Below are 17,543 nucleotides of genomic sequence, written 5' to 3'. Positions count from 1 at the left end.
ACAAACTGCAAATTAAACAAAGGCATTCATAATATTCATACATTTTTATTAATATGAGTTATAAATAGGCTGCAACATATTTATAATCTTCTTTTTTTTTTAAAAAGTCAGACATTATTCAGAGTTTATTCAGTAACAGATTAAGTGCCATACATCACACCACATGACACTGCAAAATTATTTCTGGTTCAGTCAGAATTTCATATCTAATCATTGTTGATCTATATACTGTTAAATACTACGTTTTTAAAGATTAATTTGGTTATTTTAACTGACATAAAACTAAAGAGGCGTGGTCTGATTCAACGACGGACAGACATACTTCTCTCTTGTAATAGTTCATGATGAAAATGTCATACTGTCAGACAATATTTTAGGAAGATATTTTTAGTCCATTATTAGTAGTACTCTACAGGATGAAAATAGGTTCTGTGTCCAAGAGACAAATGTGTTTTGCTGCAAAATGTGCGTATTAACCCCCAGACAATGGTTAAAGAGGTTGTTGGCTGAAGCTGGTAAGAGTGTCATTATCATGTGGCCCAGGGCTGGCCGTAAGCAGAATATGATTTAGAGATCCCGCTTCTTATTAAGATCATCACTGATAATTGGTTGTTATTTGCTGAGGTGTATGTATGAAAAAAACTGAAGGTCAAAAACAAAGATCAAATTTATAGCATCGGATTGTAGCTATGGTAAAACAATAAAACTATGAAGTCTTTGCACATTCACAAGGTAAACTTGTCAGTTTGTTTGCATTTTAAATTTGAATATTAAACATTTTAAAATCTTTTAATTTATTTATAGCGAAACATCTATCCATTCTCCAACATGGATAGATCTATCCATTCTCCAACATGGATACATTCACACCTTGCGACCTTGTGGGGTCACAAGGTGTGCATGTTCCTATCTCCAGCGGTCAACATGGACAGATTAAATCAAATTTAAACGTATTTCCATTTTAATTAAACAAATGTTAAAATCTATGGCTGTTTTAGATTTCAAACATGTTTAGAGGAGCCTAAGGATTAGTAGCTGTTCATTTCTTGGGGCCTTTTCCACTACTCTAGCAGCTCATGCATCTTTCTGTATATTATCATCACCATCCAATTGATCAGTAATAACGTAACCACAATATTTAATCTGTTTATAAGAAAGTTGAACTTTTCTAAAAAATAATCTCTTTCATTATTCTGGCATTGTGATAACCCTAACTAAGCTAAAAATGAATAGTTATTCTAAACTAATATTACACAGTTTTAAAAAAAAGGGGCTGTGTTTTTATGTTACATTTAAACGTCTGGTCATGGTGAAATTAGTTTTGGTCTATCGTTTACATTTTACAATGAGGAAACTGTTCCTGCTCGTTCTGCATTCTGTAAAGAGGCTCAAAACACCCTCCATCCATATTGGCGGACAGGGCAGAGGGGCTTATGGGAAATTGAGTTCTTTTGCGTTGATGTCAGGGGGAGGAGAGACACTTCGACTTCAGTAGATGCAAAGTGTACTAGAAGGAGGGCTTCTCTCTACGGATAAGACTCCAAACTTTCCTCCCCTCTGTGTCCATCCCTGTGGCCGTGTTTGAGTCGAGGAGAGGAGGAGGAGGAGGGAAGAAGAGGAGGAGGATAAACGACAAAATGCTTGAAGAATTTCAGACGTGTTGTTTGCCAGAGAACGGACATAACAGCCGCTTTTCGGGTGACTTGTGACAGCGGCGCGGACAAACTGCGACTCGGACGGTGTTGAATGGCGGAATTTTCTTCTAAAGTCGGGATTTCTAAGCGGTCGAAACCCACAGAGGCAGGAAAGAAGCTAGGGGGAGGCGCTGAGAAAACGCCCTGCTGCCTGTTGCTATCTCCAAATTAAAACTTTCAAACCGAGTTGAGGGAAAAATGCATCTTTCACTCAACGGGAGGTGAAAACTCAACACCGTGGTCGTATTGAAACAATCGAAACTAGCTTAGTCGCTAGTTTTGGACAACTCCTTTTGGGAATATTTAAACCCATTTTTGTTTTACGTTTTTTGGTCAGTATTCCAGTTGTTTGGAGCTATTTGGGTGGGCTGAGAGCCCAAAGGCTGCTCCTCCAGGCCTCCGGCCGTTAGCCAGGAACAAAAGAGGGGCTCCCATGTAAACTCCACACAGTTCAGGGGGAAAACTTTCTTATTAATCCCAGAGAAACTTTGTGTTCATCAGCCATGTCGCTGGGCGCCGAGAAGAGGATGGAAAACCGGCTGAAGAGGCTGGAGGACATGATCAGAGACCCCAGATCAGCCATAAACCTGGAAAGTTTGCTGGTAAGTCTGCTTGGATGGTTTATTAATGATGGGGTCTGTAACCTAAGACGCATATATGCACACTTTTCGAGCACCTCTGAGAAATCGGACACCTTGTTGTAATGTTCACCTTTAATAAAGGCACGGTTAGAAGGAGGCTGTGGATGCACTTCAGACAGGCCTGATTAATAGTTAAGACGCAGAGCAGACAGTGCAGTTTGGGGCTCTTTGAAGCGTGTCTGCAGATTAGGATTAACTGCAGGAGAATGTCGCTGCTGGAGTGCTCTCTGGGACTAATATTTCCGGCCAAAACTCCCGCCTGTACCCCTGTTATGTCTGCACATGAGGTTAATAACCGGTTGCACACTGTCTCTGGTAAAACCAGTTCTCTCCTTTGGAGCTTACTTTCCAAACAGTTGTCAAAATATTCCATCAACAACAACATATTTGTCACTGACATGATTTAATTTGATAAAGGAATACACAAAATTATTATTGTGAGACCAAAATAAACAGTCTTTTGGTTCTGTGGACATGATAAAACCAAGTTTAGCAGCAGTAACTTTAGTCACTTACTCTATGTTTTCTAACAAATCATTGCTTTGGAAGAATTATGGCTCACTCTTATTTCCAATGTTGCTTCAGTTCGTTGCATCCCACCACAGATTTACAATAGGTTTAGATCTGGATGTTAATTGGGCCATTGCAACACCTTTCCACAGCAAATCTGTTCAATATTTGCCGCCATGTTTGGGATTATTGTCGTGTTGATGAGTTGAAAGTAGTTTGAGTCAAGCTTCAGCATTTCAGATTTACTGGATTCAATGGCCGCAAGGTGGCCAAGCCCAAGTTAATGAATTTCCACTACCATACTTGAAAGACACACATAATAGTGCATGAAGCTGCAGAAATACTCCCAACATGATGTCTACTAAACCTGGTGGGATGCATGGTGGTGGACCACCATGCATCAACCACCAGCTTCTTGCATTGATGCAAGAAGCTTGTGGGTTGAAAACCTGACCAAGAGTCTTTCTGCATGAAGTTTGCATGTTCTCTCCATGCAACCATGGGTTCTCTCTAAAAACATTAGGTGTGTGTTTATGCAATATGCATAAATAAACGGTTGTCCTTTTAGTCTCTGACAGCCTGTCAGGGTAATTTCCAATGACAGCTAGCGATAGAAACCTTGAAACATGCCATACCTGGTCTGTCTTTTTCTAACTATCTTGTCATGAACTTTAACCTTTAAAATATGAACTGAGATCTGTAAAGTCTGTGAAGTATATTCTCACTTCTCTGAGCATTTCACACTCTGACCTTGTTTCACACTCTGACTGGCAACTGGTAAATGTGTTTCACTTGTGGCCAGCATTTTTCTCTGGAGATTGATGGCGTTCCAATAGTTTGTAATAGTTCCCGGATTATTAAGTAGCAACAGTTGTTTCTCTGAGGCAGCGGTCATACCTACATGTCCTGAGACATGTAGGTATGTCCCTGATCCAACACTCTTCTTGCGTCCTCAGCATTCAGTCTGGTTCTGCAGAATCCTGCTAATGACCAGAGCCTGTTTTCTCAAAGATTCTCAGTCCTCAGAGAGATCCTATCTCAGCCTAAAAATTCCTGCCAAGGAGTCATAGCTTAAGCGTGATTCGGTCGGCTACTGAGAGCAACTTTGAGCGAGGAGACAACAGAAATTTCTGTCTTAGTGAGGAGGTGTGGTTGACCCCATTGATAGGTGTGATGCTGTCTTCTGGGGACTGTGATTGGCTCTTCTACTAATCGATTGATTGGTGGTTGGTAAACAATTTAATAGAGCATTACTGCCTCCAACTGGTGAGGAGTGTGGACCAAACCACTCCTGTCATTGAAATTACACTTAAAAATAGAACGTGGCTTGGTAGCTTTTGCTTATCGAGTCTTTCTGTAAAAAAAATAGTCAATAAGTTCTAGTTTAGACTGAGATTGGTTGATACAAAATGAGTCACAAATGTGCAAATGCACCCCCCAGTAATGAGTTGATAGAAATGATCCAGTCATTGAGTCTGGATTAAGAAGAGTGTGTCATGATGATGACTATAGATGCAAAACTGAATGAATTGCCACACAGCATCAAAAAGCAATGTGTGCTGTTGACACAGATCTGTCCATTTGACGGAGAACATGTCTCCTTTCTGCCATCCTCCCTGTCATCTTGGTCCTCCTCAAATTTCCTAACATTTTGTCACTTGAGCAGCTCTTTAAATACCTTTTACTTTACAGAGGTAAAATTCTAAGGAAAATTGTAGAATAACATAAATTCTATGATTTTTCATAAAATGAGGTAACTAGGAGCTACTTTTAGTCTCAAGATTCTGTGAATACAGGCCCTGCTCACTTGACTCTGGTTGTGTTGAAACAGAGATGCAGCTAAAAGTTTCAGGACTTTGACGCTCAACCTGCTCTAAGGTCGCCACTGATGTTTTTCCACCTTGAAGTTGTGTTATCACTCACCTGTTTGTTCCAGAGCAACAATGCTCAAAAAGTTTTTTTTTTTTTTTTTTTATAGAGGTGGTCAGTCACACATCATTTAATCAAGTGGTTTGTTTAGCAGCACCTGGCTGCTATGTTCCCTCTTAAATCCTCTAAAAGCAGAAAGGCTGGGCTTTGATGTTTGCACAGCTTTTTGATTTTAGCTTAATCTTTGTTTAATAAATGGACCGTGTGGAATCTGTTGTTTTTTGTGCATTTGAAGTTGGATTTAAATCATTTCAGCACCTGGTAAAGACCAGATGATTTGTTCACTGCGAAGAGACACTCTGGAAGGCTAGCGGCAGGGTTAGCAGGGAGCTGCATCCAAACAAATGATGCCCAAAGTTTGCACAAGGGGAAGGTTAATCTGAGATGCTTTTCATGTTCGTGTAAGTTAAACTCTATAATTGAAAGAGGGCGTACTCGCTCTCTTTTTTTTTTTATCACGACTATTTATAGTAAAATAACGGACCCTTTGATGCACCTGAAAATTTAATGTTTTTTTTTTTTAAGTAAATTAGTATTTGGGAAAGAATAACACTGTGTAAAAATAGAGTTGTATATTTATGTGATTTAATGTTTTGTTTTTCTTCTTGTAACAATTTTTAGCCGTTATTACTTTTCATTTAGAACGAGTACTGTGGAAAGTCCACTTCTGATATATTCTGAAGCCTGTGTAAGAAACAAAATATCGGAAGTACCTGAAGTATTCTGAGCCTGTACAGCGATGCTACATGGGGTTGGAAAAGGGTCATTCATAACTCTGAGGTGTAATTGTGTCTGAAGAAGTGCAGCTGGACCTGGTGAGTTCTCACTTGCATACAGTTGTGGAAAAAAATCATTTCCATTACTCAAGTGTGTGTGTGTGTGTGTGTGTGTGCGTGTGTGTGTGTGTGTGTAATAACTTTAGACTTAAATGGGAAAGGAAGATCTTCCCAAAACAATTTCTTGTTCCAGTTGGTTATGAACATTTTTCCATGGGATTTAAGAACCTTAAAGACGAGGAGAAACATGGGCTTGAAGTGTTTTGTTGTGCTTTAGTGGTTTTTCTCCATGGTTTTTGGATTTTAGCAACAATGACACATTCAGCAGCAGTTTTGATGTGATTATTTTGCAGAGGTTACATGTTTTTTTGTGTGTTTTTTTTGTCCTTTCTGCTTTTTATGTTGTGCAACAAGTAGAACTAACTTATCTCCAGGGGTCTTGAGGTGAGAGGCAGGGTGCAGCCTGTACAGGTCGCCAGTTCATTACAGGTCAACACAGAGACACAAGACAAACATGTACAAACACACACTTAGTAGGTAATTATTAGCGTTCTGGGCTACTTAATAGAAAGTTTGGAGTATTTACGCATTATTTACTGAAAATTAAATTGGCAGCTTGCAAGAAAGCAATCACAAGAAAATGGTGCAAAGCAGATTCTTCAATGCAGGACTTGAAAAAGAATTGTGATTAAGATTAATGTAATGAAACGGTTGACCATAAGGTAAGGACTCAAGATGAACATAGTCAAAAAACTCTTATCAGAATTGATAAGAGAGCAAACTAAACACATGTGGCGATCCACTGTGTTCTTTTTACTTCAAGGATTGTTTCGCTTTGTCTTCTTTACATATTTTTCAAAAAGAAATGATAAAATGTTAAAAAAGAACAGGGAAGACAAAAACAGCACATAAAATACATCAGAACATCCCAGTACTAGTGTTAAACGCCAGTTTGAATAAATAGGTCTTATGTACTGGATAAACAGTAATAAACACAGGAGAGAGGTTTTTCATTGAACTGTTGTATGAATTTTCAGAAGTATTTAAATTATAAAAAGAACTGACTTTACTATTAACATCCTTATAAACACATTTCCTTGTTTTTTTTTAAACAAGTATAATTTAGAGATCTAGAAACCTATTTGTACTGTAAAAATAAGTTAATCCCAATACATCTGTGTTAAGTTTTTTGAGACTCAATACATCAACCTTATGAAAAGATACTTTCTGTTAAGAAAAATACATGGGAAAATTTTGAATTTGGGGTCAAAAGGGATTTCAGATGGCTTTGGTGCTTTCTTGCAGCTGTCTAAAAATAGTTTGTGAAAATACTCAACATTTGTTGGGTCATTATTAAAAAAAAAGAAACCTCTCTAAACCCCATTAATAAGTACAATCTATTTCCCCTGAAAGCCCCATCTCAATTCCCTCACTATGACCCAGTACTGGTCTCCCCCAACAAAACGTCCACCAAAGAAATTACTCAGTTCCGGTTGTGTTTACATCCTGGACACGGAGGTGTAGAGAGAGGAGATGGAGTAGGAAGCCTGCGTAGGAGAAAACAGGCTGCAGTTTTCCATTTTTAGCCGCCCCGCTGTCGCTGGGATCAAGACGTTTTATTGTCCAGGGTGGGCTTCAGACACACAGAGAGCTCAGGCAGGCGCTCATGCAGGTCGAATAAAAACATACATACTTGAAGTGCCTTGATAATTGTTCATAACCTCAGCCCCTGCTATTGTAGCTTAGCAACAGCTAAAAAAAGACATTCACTGGAAGAAGCTGAACTGTTGACTTTTCGTCGGTCTTCTCAGTTACTGCTCAGCAAAACAAAGTCAGTAATTTGCTTCAGGTTTCTGCTTATAAGTCGGTGTGTAGGAGGATGTGTTCAGATGCTGCCAAGCAGCTGGCTCTCCTGAGAAAATGGACCGATTGGAATCTGCAGGAACTGTCACTTTCCTTATGTACTGCTCATCGAGAACAGATTTTCTCATCGGTTTAGAAGCTTCTTCTCTTTGCGTTCCTGATCCTAAAGTCTCAGCTACCTTCCCCTCATGTAAACTCTGATCATTATTTGACTGAATGTATTGCTAGTCTGGAGAGCCATGTTTCAGGACAAGCAAAAGAAGCGATGATTTGAAGTTTAAAAAAAAATAATAATGTTAATCGGACACTTGATTGCAAGCTATGTTGCTTTCCTGACGTCCTAAAGGAAATGACCTCAGTGAGTAAATAGTTGGCAGCTGAACATGCGGCTCAAAGTCCCTACGAACGGCTGCACTTTCCCTCTTTCACTTTTCAACCATGTCTCTTTCTCCCTGCCAATCTAAAGGCTCAGTAGACTCTCTTCAGGTACTTCTACTGTAGCTCCAGTTCATTGTGTTTCGACTTGGCTGCAGACCTAGTGTGTCTAGGTAATCTAATAAACAAAGTGTAAGTTTATATGGACCATATTAATGCTTTGGAGGTAGTGTGATGTTCTGCCACTCTTTTAATTTTTCTTTCCCTGTGGTCAATTTCTTGTTCCTACCCTTTACTGCTGCTCCTTTCGCTCAACATCTTCAATCCCTTTATTTTCCCTTATCGCATTAATTCCCCTCCATGCTTTGAACCCATAAGTGTTGCTCTGTCTATGCAGAAGACGTTGTAAGCCCAGCTCGTCCTGTTCTCAGAGTCGAGCTTAAAATCTGCTTCATCTCTGGAGTGTAGTTGACTTGCTCTCAAGTCTAAGCTTCAGAGTGCTTGCTGAAAAGAAACACTGCCTTATAAGGCACTGGGGGACGGTGGCCACGGTCAGGTTTTTTTTTTTTCCTTTTCTTGAAAACAAACCAGTCTCTCTGCTACACACCTCCTTTGGTGAGATTCTAAGCATTTTGCATGGTCTTTTTTTAGGTTTTGCTCCACTGCAGTGAAAGATACACAGCATCGTGAAGTCATGTATCGTTGAGCTGCTCTTAGCACCTTGGGATTCTTTTTAAAGACTTGTATTAAGATTGGAAGTGCAACCATCATAGTCTTTTTTGAGAAGTGTTGTGGTCTCTGTTCTGTCTTGGAAAATGTGGAGTTTTAATATTTCTCATTTTTGGTTAAGTATGAACAAAAGTAGGAAGGAAGAATTACACTTCAGATTGATTATATGGGTATCAAATAGAGACTATTATTTAATCTTTGATGGACACATTTACCTATTTGCAAATACACACACACACACGCACACACACACACATTTATACAGTGATACATGACAGGAGAAAGCTGGACTCGAACCTTCAACCTTGATTACAGGACAACTACTCTACCACAAATTAGCCACTAATCTTTAATTGGCACAAACTGAAGTGTTTAATTGGTCCAAATAAACCACTCTAAATTTCTTAGCTAGCTATTTTCCCTGTCTGGTGTCTTACTGAGAAGCAGAATCTTTGCACACGTGAAGCCTTCAACATGACAGGCTGCTTCCAGATCTATTATTGCATAGCTGGCTCTAGTTTGTCAAAAGCAAGCCATCTGCACTCAAGTTAAAATCTTTATAACCTGACTAAGCACTTTCCAAGGATATTTCGGGATATCCAGGGAAAGAGAACATCTTCCCTGGATATCTCCACCAGTTAAATGTATCTCAGATGTATGAGTTTTGTTTTGTTTTTCTTTTTGATTTTCTCAAACTGATCATACCTAGGCTCTGAAGCCTAAGCATATGAATCATATAAATAAGATTGTCACATTATTGGAAAGAATGCGATATGAGAAAATTTTGGTGAATGTTGCAAAAATGATATGACTTTCAATAAATGTATAACAACGTGTAGCTTCTTAATAACTTCTTTAATAACTAAAGCTTCCACTTTAGTTTCTTAAACAGGTTTACCCTTACTAAATGAAATACATCAAATATACTCCTGCCACATACAACCTGAATGCAGAATAATTAAATAATGAGCTAATATTTACGGCTGAGTAGGCTGTTTTTTGGAATATTCATATTGCATACACTTTTCAGGTGGATAACGATTCTTATGAGTAAATATGACATCTGGCCTTTTGATTAACGACCTGCCAGGTACAGACTGTATTCAGACTACAACCTGACCATTCAATACTCCTTCAGTCTCCCAGCAACCAACACAGCCATGGCTATGTTCACTTTTAGTTGCGTTCATCCATGAACCTCAGCTGGACAAGTGGGGACCTCATGCTTGCTAAAGGCCGTATAGATGTTCAGAATACATTTGGTTTTTTTTGTTTTTGGGATTGTTTATATCAGTTTTCTCTACGGTTTCCTTTACTGCCATCACCATGGGTAGTGCATGCAAAAGAGTGTTGTTGCTGGTGAATCTAATAACTTTGAGCTGCTTTGTTTTTACAGCTGTTAAATCTCACAGCAGCCCTTTAATTCTTTGAAGGCTTACTCATTTTGTGAAGAAACAGCTTGCTTCAACAAGTTCCTGTAGGGGAAACAGGAAAATTGGAGTAGAAAGTGTTGCAAAATGTACATTTTCTGATGCATACCAGATAATGATTTTAGCCGATTATGATTTCTCTTTTAGAACTATAGTGTAAGAAGGTATAGGAACATTATTTAAAGTACTTTCTTGTTTAGCCTCTGTTGTGAACAGCCTTTGGGTATTTATATTTGGAGTCAAAGGTGAGGGAACCATTACTTTTAGGGGCACGCCGATTTTCTTTTTTTGGGAGATCAGTGATCGACCGATACTTGCATGTGAAACTGATCTTGTACCTATGCAAAGGTCTAAATATCAACAACATATCAACAACTGTCCTCTTATGCTCTCCTTTGAGAGAGGTTTGACTGATAGACTGGCCCACCAGGTCATGTCTACATATGTACAGTTAACAGTAGTCAACTGGTGACAATTGTTGCCAACTTGGCAACTTTCTTGCTTTATTTAGCGATATTTCAGACAAAAAAATTGGTATCGGCCAAAATTGGAATCGGCAGCTCAGGCTTTTTAAAGATCAGTGGATGCAGAGAAAACTGCATGCCTGGTTACTTTAAAATGTGGTTTTTCTATTTTCTAAAATGGCAATGATTCGTTACTTGACATTTTCAAGTGGCTTTTCCTAGTTTAGCATTTTATGCTGTGGCACATAGATGGCATTAACAGTAACATTATTCTCTAATTATTACCTAAAGAATGTGGCTTCGTTTCCTCAACTCTGTGATTTCCAGAAGGTGGCCACCTTTTTCAAATCCAGCCAGCTCCATGACAGGTCAAAGTTGAAAACTGAGAAGGATAAAACATGAACTTTTTAAATTCTGTTTATTCTTCCTGGCATCTGTGGAAACTCTTCATCTCCTTTTCTCTCTTGCATCCTGAATAAACGATAGTTTTATAGTTTCTTTTTTATGGCTTAATTCATATTTACACACCACTGAGACAAGCTCTCTTTTACTCCATCTTACAGTAACAACTTCATCTCTGAAGAGTGTTTACCAATCGGAAAAACATCTGGCTGTTCTTTTGTTTTTTTCAACCAGACAGTTAGGCCTGATCAAATCAATTTTTGAATTTGTTTTAGTCCATGTTTGAGTAAAGACTTTGGTTTAAATTATGGTAATTTGTTCAAATAACATAATATTTCATGAAAACTTTTTGCTTGTTGTAGCAATTAATTTGAAAACATCCCCAGCCATAACAATTCCTCACTGCATTGTTCCCCATCACTGCATGTCTCACCTTCTGGTTTATACCATCTTGAAGAGTTTGATACCCGAGTCTTATTTTTAGTTTAAAATGGGAGAGAAGAGGGCAGAAGAGAACAGAAGGCTCCCACACATTCACACCACTTTATCCATCTGGCCTCTGTTTTATCTCTCCATCACAACCCGATGGTGAAACACAACCTCCTACACACTCTCATGTACTGATTCAGGGACTTTTGCATTCATTTTCACAAGCAGATGCATTATTCTGTTGATCTTAGCGACAACAAGCAGCATTGTGTGCAGTCAGCAGCAGCATTCGAACAATTCAATGCATTACCAAACAGCTTTGGATTGTCAATCAGTTCACAGTTTCCTTTAACGAACCCAAACAAGAACACTTGTGTGTGCTCTGTCGAGCTCACTGCTGCACTGTTGAATCTGGCAGTCATAATTCAAATAGTCTGTGGCAATACAAATATTTATATAAAAATTTAGCCATGCTCATCCCTAATGATTAAAACTGAAATCAAGCCCAGTTGGACTGTTCCTTTAGTCTGAGTGGTTTCTATTTTAAAACCATTTTTTGGCCTAAATACTGTCACAAAACATCTGAAATTATACTTAGAAGATCTTAGATTTTAAAATATCAGTAGATTAATCTGATGTAATTGTATAATTTCCCGAGGTTAAAAATGGAATATGCTGATTATTATATGCTTGGACGTCATTTTTGTCTTACTTTGTTAGAAATGAATACCTCCAACACAAGCAACATTTAGTGTTGTCTTCACATTTACAGTAAATGTGAAGAAAACTGCAGCTGAGAGAAAAGTTTTCTGGATTCTCAAGAACTGCACCGAGAGATGTTCAGTTGCAGGAATGAAGGCCAAAATTGATCTCCAGGGGATCTCGTTCTGAGTACTGAACTTCAGAATAACATTGCCACCCATACAGATATTGTTCATTATTGGCAGGCAGTGCTTTTTATTTGATTACATTAAAGTGAAGACCTTTGGACACCAACCATCTCTGCAAACAAGTCGCTCCGGTCCAAGACAAACACCAGTCACCTACCGAAGTCCTGCTGACAGTACAAGGATGGACAGCACAAGAGTTGAATAGTTATTTTATATGATGACTCCTCTCTCTGATTGTTTGGGAAATTTTGTAAATCATTTGTCAAGAGAGGAAAAGACGAGAGCTAAAATGAGTCCTATGTGATGCCAAAAGTTACGCAGTCTGATACGATCCATGTGTGGGGTTGCTTCTCATCCAAAGGAGTGGGCTTCCTCCCAACTCTGTCCAACAAAACAGCCACGGAGATGGAGTAGGATCAAGAACGGCTTCTTCCAACAATCCAGGAGCAGTTTAGTAATGTATTTTTCAGTTCAACTGAGTACAGTCTCCGGAGGCAAAGGTGATGCCACAGTGGCCCAAAGGTCAGAAAATTACCAATTCCGACCAGTATCCAGTATCAGCAGCAGTAACCCCATTGAGAATCATGGGATTAAGCTCTGCTTCTGTTTATCCAACCACGGTTGGATCAACAGAAGCATACAAACTGGCATTGACTACAAGCAGAGGAATGGGTCACCATGTCTCGTATTTTAGACTGCATTACAGAAGCTATGAAGAAGAAGGATTAGCACTGGGAACATTTAGTCCTCCCTTAAATTTTATGAATTTAAATTTAGCAAAACGAGTCTGAGCTTAAATCATGTGGGTTACTGCTGTTGGTATGTCGTCCTCTGGACTCGATATCACCCACACATTTCAGGTTGCATAAGGTACTGTAAGCGTAGAGTAAGGCTGGTTAGTCTGAGCAGTTTGGGCCTGCTGCAGGAACTTGTGCGTTGTCCCCCTTTCTTGCTGTTTTTCTGGCACCTTCCTCGGTATGCTTCATAATAAAAGCGTGGGTGCCAAAAATGTGAAGGGCACAGGAGCATGGGACAGAAATCTGTCAGAGGCATGAATAAGACATGCTGTTGTTATTCCCCATGGAGACATTACTGTGCTATTTGCGAGCCCAGGATTCCTGCTTTCGGGTCTCTGTCAAAGAGTTTATTGGTCCTGCCTGGCACGGTCCCTGGCTCTGCCCGTCTCTGCCGTTTATCTGCGTGACTATTTTTAAAATTGCTGGAATTTAATCAAAACATTTAACTTTTTTCCACAGTCCTTTTAAAGCCCAGAGCTGCTGTTTTGCCGTTCCACATGCCTGCCGATGAGACGGGTTGCGGGGAGGCTGGGACGCGTAGCATGCATAATCGGGGTGTTTTTTTTTTTTTCCTCAATGCATCTTTTAGTTTTAGCAACATTGCATTCTAAGAGATCCACATCCTTTTTAGAGAGTGATAAAGAGTGGAAGCAGGGCGATGTCAACACAAGATTTTGTTAATAAGAATATAAGGTACAGAAAAGGAGCTCTAATAAATTCCTGCCTGCCTCTTCGTTGTAGCTCCAACTTTTTCTTGTTTTGCAGCTGCTAAGCAACAGGCCATAACCAAGTAGCTGGATGACAATATAACAATAGATAAACACCCACCTGAAAGATATAGACCCACTCACTCTGATAAGATATATATACTCCTGTATTAGCTCAGGGAGATACTAAGGCCGGGTTGTTAACATGCCTTCCATGAGATTTGTGACACTGCGCTGAAGGAGCTTGCTGTGTAGCTTTTAATTACTTGTATCAACAGTAATTTGTTTAAAACCTTGTGTTCTGGATAAGTAGATCACTTACTCATGCACAGAAGGTGCCTTTTACTTGGCATTTAATTGATGAGTATAGACTAAAAAGGTTTTAGATCGTATGTAATTAATGCTAATTAGGATTTAAGGCTTCTAATTTCACGTTTACAGCAGGTTACCTCTCAGCTTGCAGTTTTTCTTTCAGACGCTGAACTTGGAGCATGCAGACTCAGATGGGTTTGCTGGTACTGTTCCACAATAAACAAAAACAAACACGGCGATCTCTGAAAACAGATCCAGGAGGAAAACCCATACGTGCCTTTCGGCTGTGACATACTGTCATCTGTTCTGGGGGATCCAAAGGTGTTCTTGGGCTTGAAGGGAGATTTATGGTCTCAAGAGCCGATTCTGTGCCTCTGCCCAGTGGGACATCGCCAAAAAGGCTATTGTGCATCCTCATCCTCAGAATCAGAACCAAAGCTGCAGAGGCAACGTTCACTTTTTCTTCTTCTCTAATCTGGAACAAACTTCCAGAAAACTGCAACCTTATAGTTATGTTGATTCCCAATGCTTCTGCTTAACAATTCGGGTTATATTTGTCCTTGGATTTCCTTTCCTCTTCTCAAAATGTACAAACCTGAATTTGGTCAGTTTTTTTAAATTTTACTCAGGCTTTCATTCGCTCAATAACGTGAGTTGAATAAGTCCAGGTCCTGTCAGGGACGTTTATTAAAGTTTAAATAGTTGAATCAGCTCCGCTCTTCTCCAGACATTAGTAAGTTAGTTATTTAATATTTATAAATAGGTACTTTGACTCAGAGGCGGCGAAATGTTCCCTGGAGTCTTGTAGGCGTCGTTTCTAGTAATGCAAATCAGAGAAGCCGTTTTGCAGTCATTTTCATGTCTCCCAGCAGCAGATTAATACCCACTGACAGCTTTGTTAATCCTAATGTCTGACAGAAAACATTTACAATGTTTCAGTTTTTCCCTTCTGCTCTTCCAGACATCTCCTGGATTGAACGTATTGTTTTCTTTTTATGTTTCTGGAATGATTTGAGTGCTCTCATTTTAGTGAAGAAAATAAGCTGATAATATCTATTGCTGCAGAGGTTGGTGGTGTTCATATTTCATCCAGAAAACAAGGTACAATTACATAAAAAATGATCACATTTGATTTTTTGCCGTGCATCAAGCTAATTTTGACGTGCATTTAGAGCTGCTGAGTTAATTCTTATATAAAGAAATAAGAGCTGTAAATAAAAATGTTTACACCTTATATTTTCCACGAGGAGACCGGTTGCTTGATGATCCTGAATGCATGCTGAATTAAAATTACATCAACTTTGTTGATTTGAGATTAGGGTTACTCATGAATGCAGAAACAATGCACTTTAAAAACCTACTGTAGATTATTTTGTTTGCTCTAAACCATAGCTGTCTGAGGTCGAAACCTCATTTATGCACAATGCACCAAAGAGGAAATTAACTACCGAGATCTCAAGTTGTTCGTCAGGTTGAGCAAAAAAAAAATTTCACATTCCAGCACTCAGGATGACGAACAGCCTCCATTGTTCTCGGGTGGAAGTTCCTAAAATCAAAAACACTAACAACTTTCTGATTTATTCTTTGTCATTATTACTTTTTTGTAAAAAGCAAAAACTATTGGTAAACTTAAGTGCAGCAGTCCTAAAAGAAAAAAGCTTCAAAGGAACATTTTGTATAAAACCCAACAGATTATTCCTGAGCTTAAAACGATCAACCATCAGCATCACCACTCAGCTGATCAAGAGGAAGTTTACTCTGTTTAAAATGCTTAACCTCATGAGCCAACGGTCACAAATAAGTAAATTTGCGTGCATGCCGCCCTTTGGAAAGCCAGACAATTTTCAGCATTTTTAACAAATATTTTGACATTTTCTTGCTAAGAAAAACCTGGCTGTCATTTTACATCTCGGATGTTGGCATTTTCAGAGGGCGCTTTTTAGAGCCACTTTATCTGTGGCTACTTACTTATCTTGGTAAACTATTCCAAATTATACATTCATAATACATAATACAGTTTTTTTTTTCCTTTTTTAGTTGTAGATAAATTCTGCAGCTTCAGAGGAAATGGCTTTCTAGCAGAGATCAGCTTCATGACATAGTGAAATTATCTGCGGGCCCCGGGGTGGGGTGGATCATTTCCTGTATTGCCCACGCTCGTTGGGAGATCCTCGCGCATGCATGCGTGTGCGTGTGCACGCCGACACTCGGTAACTCCCCTCCAGCCCGTGTGGTGTGTGTGTGTGTGTGTGTATGTTTTTTGTCCTTAAATAGTAGTTTTGTGTGAGGTAAGACCTTTAATGGGGAAGTGATGCTGTGATGAGGAAACTGAGCGCTCAGCTCGGCTTACCACTGACCGACTTCAGCCGAGAACGGAACGATGGAGGGAGCAGGAAGAGTGAGATAAGGAGTGAGAAAGATGAGGAAACCATATCAAAGGAAGTGAGTTAGATTTAAAGAGGGTTGTGCCACAAAGCCAGAGTATTCACAGCGCAGGGTCAAATTTGGTCCAGTTTGATTCAACGCTTAAACAGCAGCCGTTCAGGAATGCACAGCTGCCAGAGGTTGATAGATGGCTTCCTTATTGTTACACAATGCACCGATTAGAGACCAACATCATTCTTCTTTAATAGCGTCCCCATGTTACCCGAGCTCCAGCTTCAGTTATAAAAACTGTTTTCAGAAACTAAACTTCAGTCGGTCTCGGTGATTTTTACCTGAAGGCTGAACATTTTGAAGCTGGTGCGGCTTTTCTGCTTTTACACTGAAAATTGGAACTACAGCTGCTCTAAATAGGAGTTCCTGTGGTGATTTACTGATTGCTGATTGTCCAGTCAATAATGACCACAACCTAACCAGTCTATTTAAAGCGCATGCCTGAAGATTTGAAGTTACTTTTACAATTCAGTTATTCTACTTTCTAAAATGAAAATAATAAAACCTTTGTTCCCCTTGTGGCATAGAATAAACTTTTTCTCCTTCCGTGATTTTGCGAAAGGTCGTCTCTGCATTTATTTTCTTAAACTACTGACAAAGTTTCTGAATCAGAATTTAGACCACATCAGGAATACCTTTTAGATCTTTCTCCCTTTAATTTTAATTTAAAAATAAAAAGCTAATTAAAGTGACTGGCAAGCAAATTAAAGCACTGAGAAAAATCTGAATTTTTCTGAAGCTACGTTTTAAATAAAAACTCACCAAACTACGATGCATGGGGGATTAAAAAGTGTATGGTTATATTCAGAAACAATATTGTTACTGATGGACTGCTGTAAATACTTCAAACATCAGTTTTGCCTGCAGTGCAACACTTATTGGTCGTCTTCATTAACATTTCTCAATTATCTTCAGCTCGATGCTGTCTGGAGAAGAAATTCTGTGTAGGTTAGGTCGTATATTTTGGATCATTGATCTGCTTTAAGTGCGACAGACTGGCGACCTGTCCAGGGTGTACCCCGGCTCTCGCCCGGAACGTGAGCTGGAGATAGGCACCAGCACCCCTCCCGAACCCACTGAGGGACAAGGGTGAAGGAAAATGGATTGATGGATGGATGGATCTGCTTTAAGACGCAGTGAAAGCTCATCTTCAGTTTAA

At 39.3% G+C, this 17,543-nt stretch overlaps 1 protein-coding gene across 1 annotated transcript in view; it reads left to right on the top strand.

Annotated features, from left to right (window-relative positions):
• Positions 1 to 1,457: 1,457 nt before the first annotated feature.
• Positions 1,458 to 17,543, top strand: part of LOC103155428 (rho-associated protein kinase 2-like) — a 47,405-nt gene continuing 31,319 nt past the window's right edge. Inside the window, exon 1 of the mRNA XM_016663244.1 lies at positions 1,458 to 2,296. Within this exon, the coding sequence (XP_016518730.1) occupies positions 2,198 to 2,296 (99 nt within the window). The 5' untranslated portion in view covers positions 1,458 to 2,197. The remainder of the gene's footprint in view (positions 2,297 to 17,543) is intronic.

Source organism: Poecilia formosa, unplaced genomic scaffold, assembly GCF_000485575.1.
Source record: "Poecilia formosa unplaced genomic scaffold, Poecilia_formosa-5.1.2 Scaffold8, whole genome shotgun sequence".
In the NCBI taxonomy this organism is placed as follows: Eukaryota; Metazoa; Chordata; class Actinopteri; order Cyprinodontiformes; family Poeciliidae; genus Poecilia; species Poecilia formosa.
This window is presented reverse-complemented; position numbering and strand designations above follow the sequence as displayed.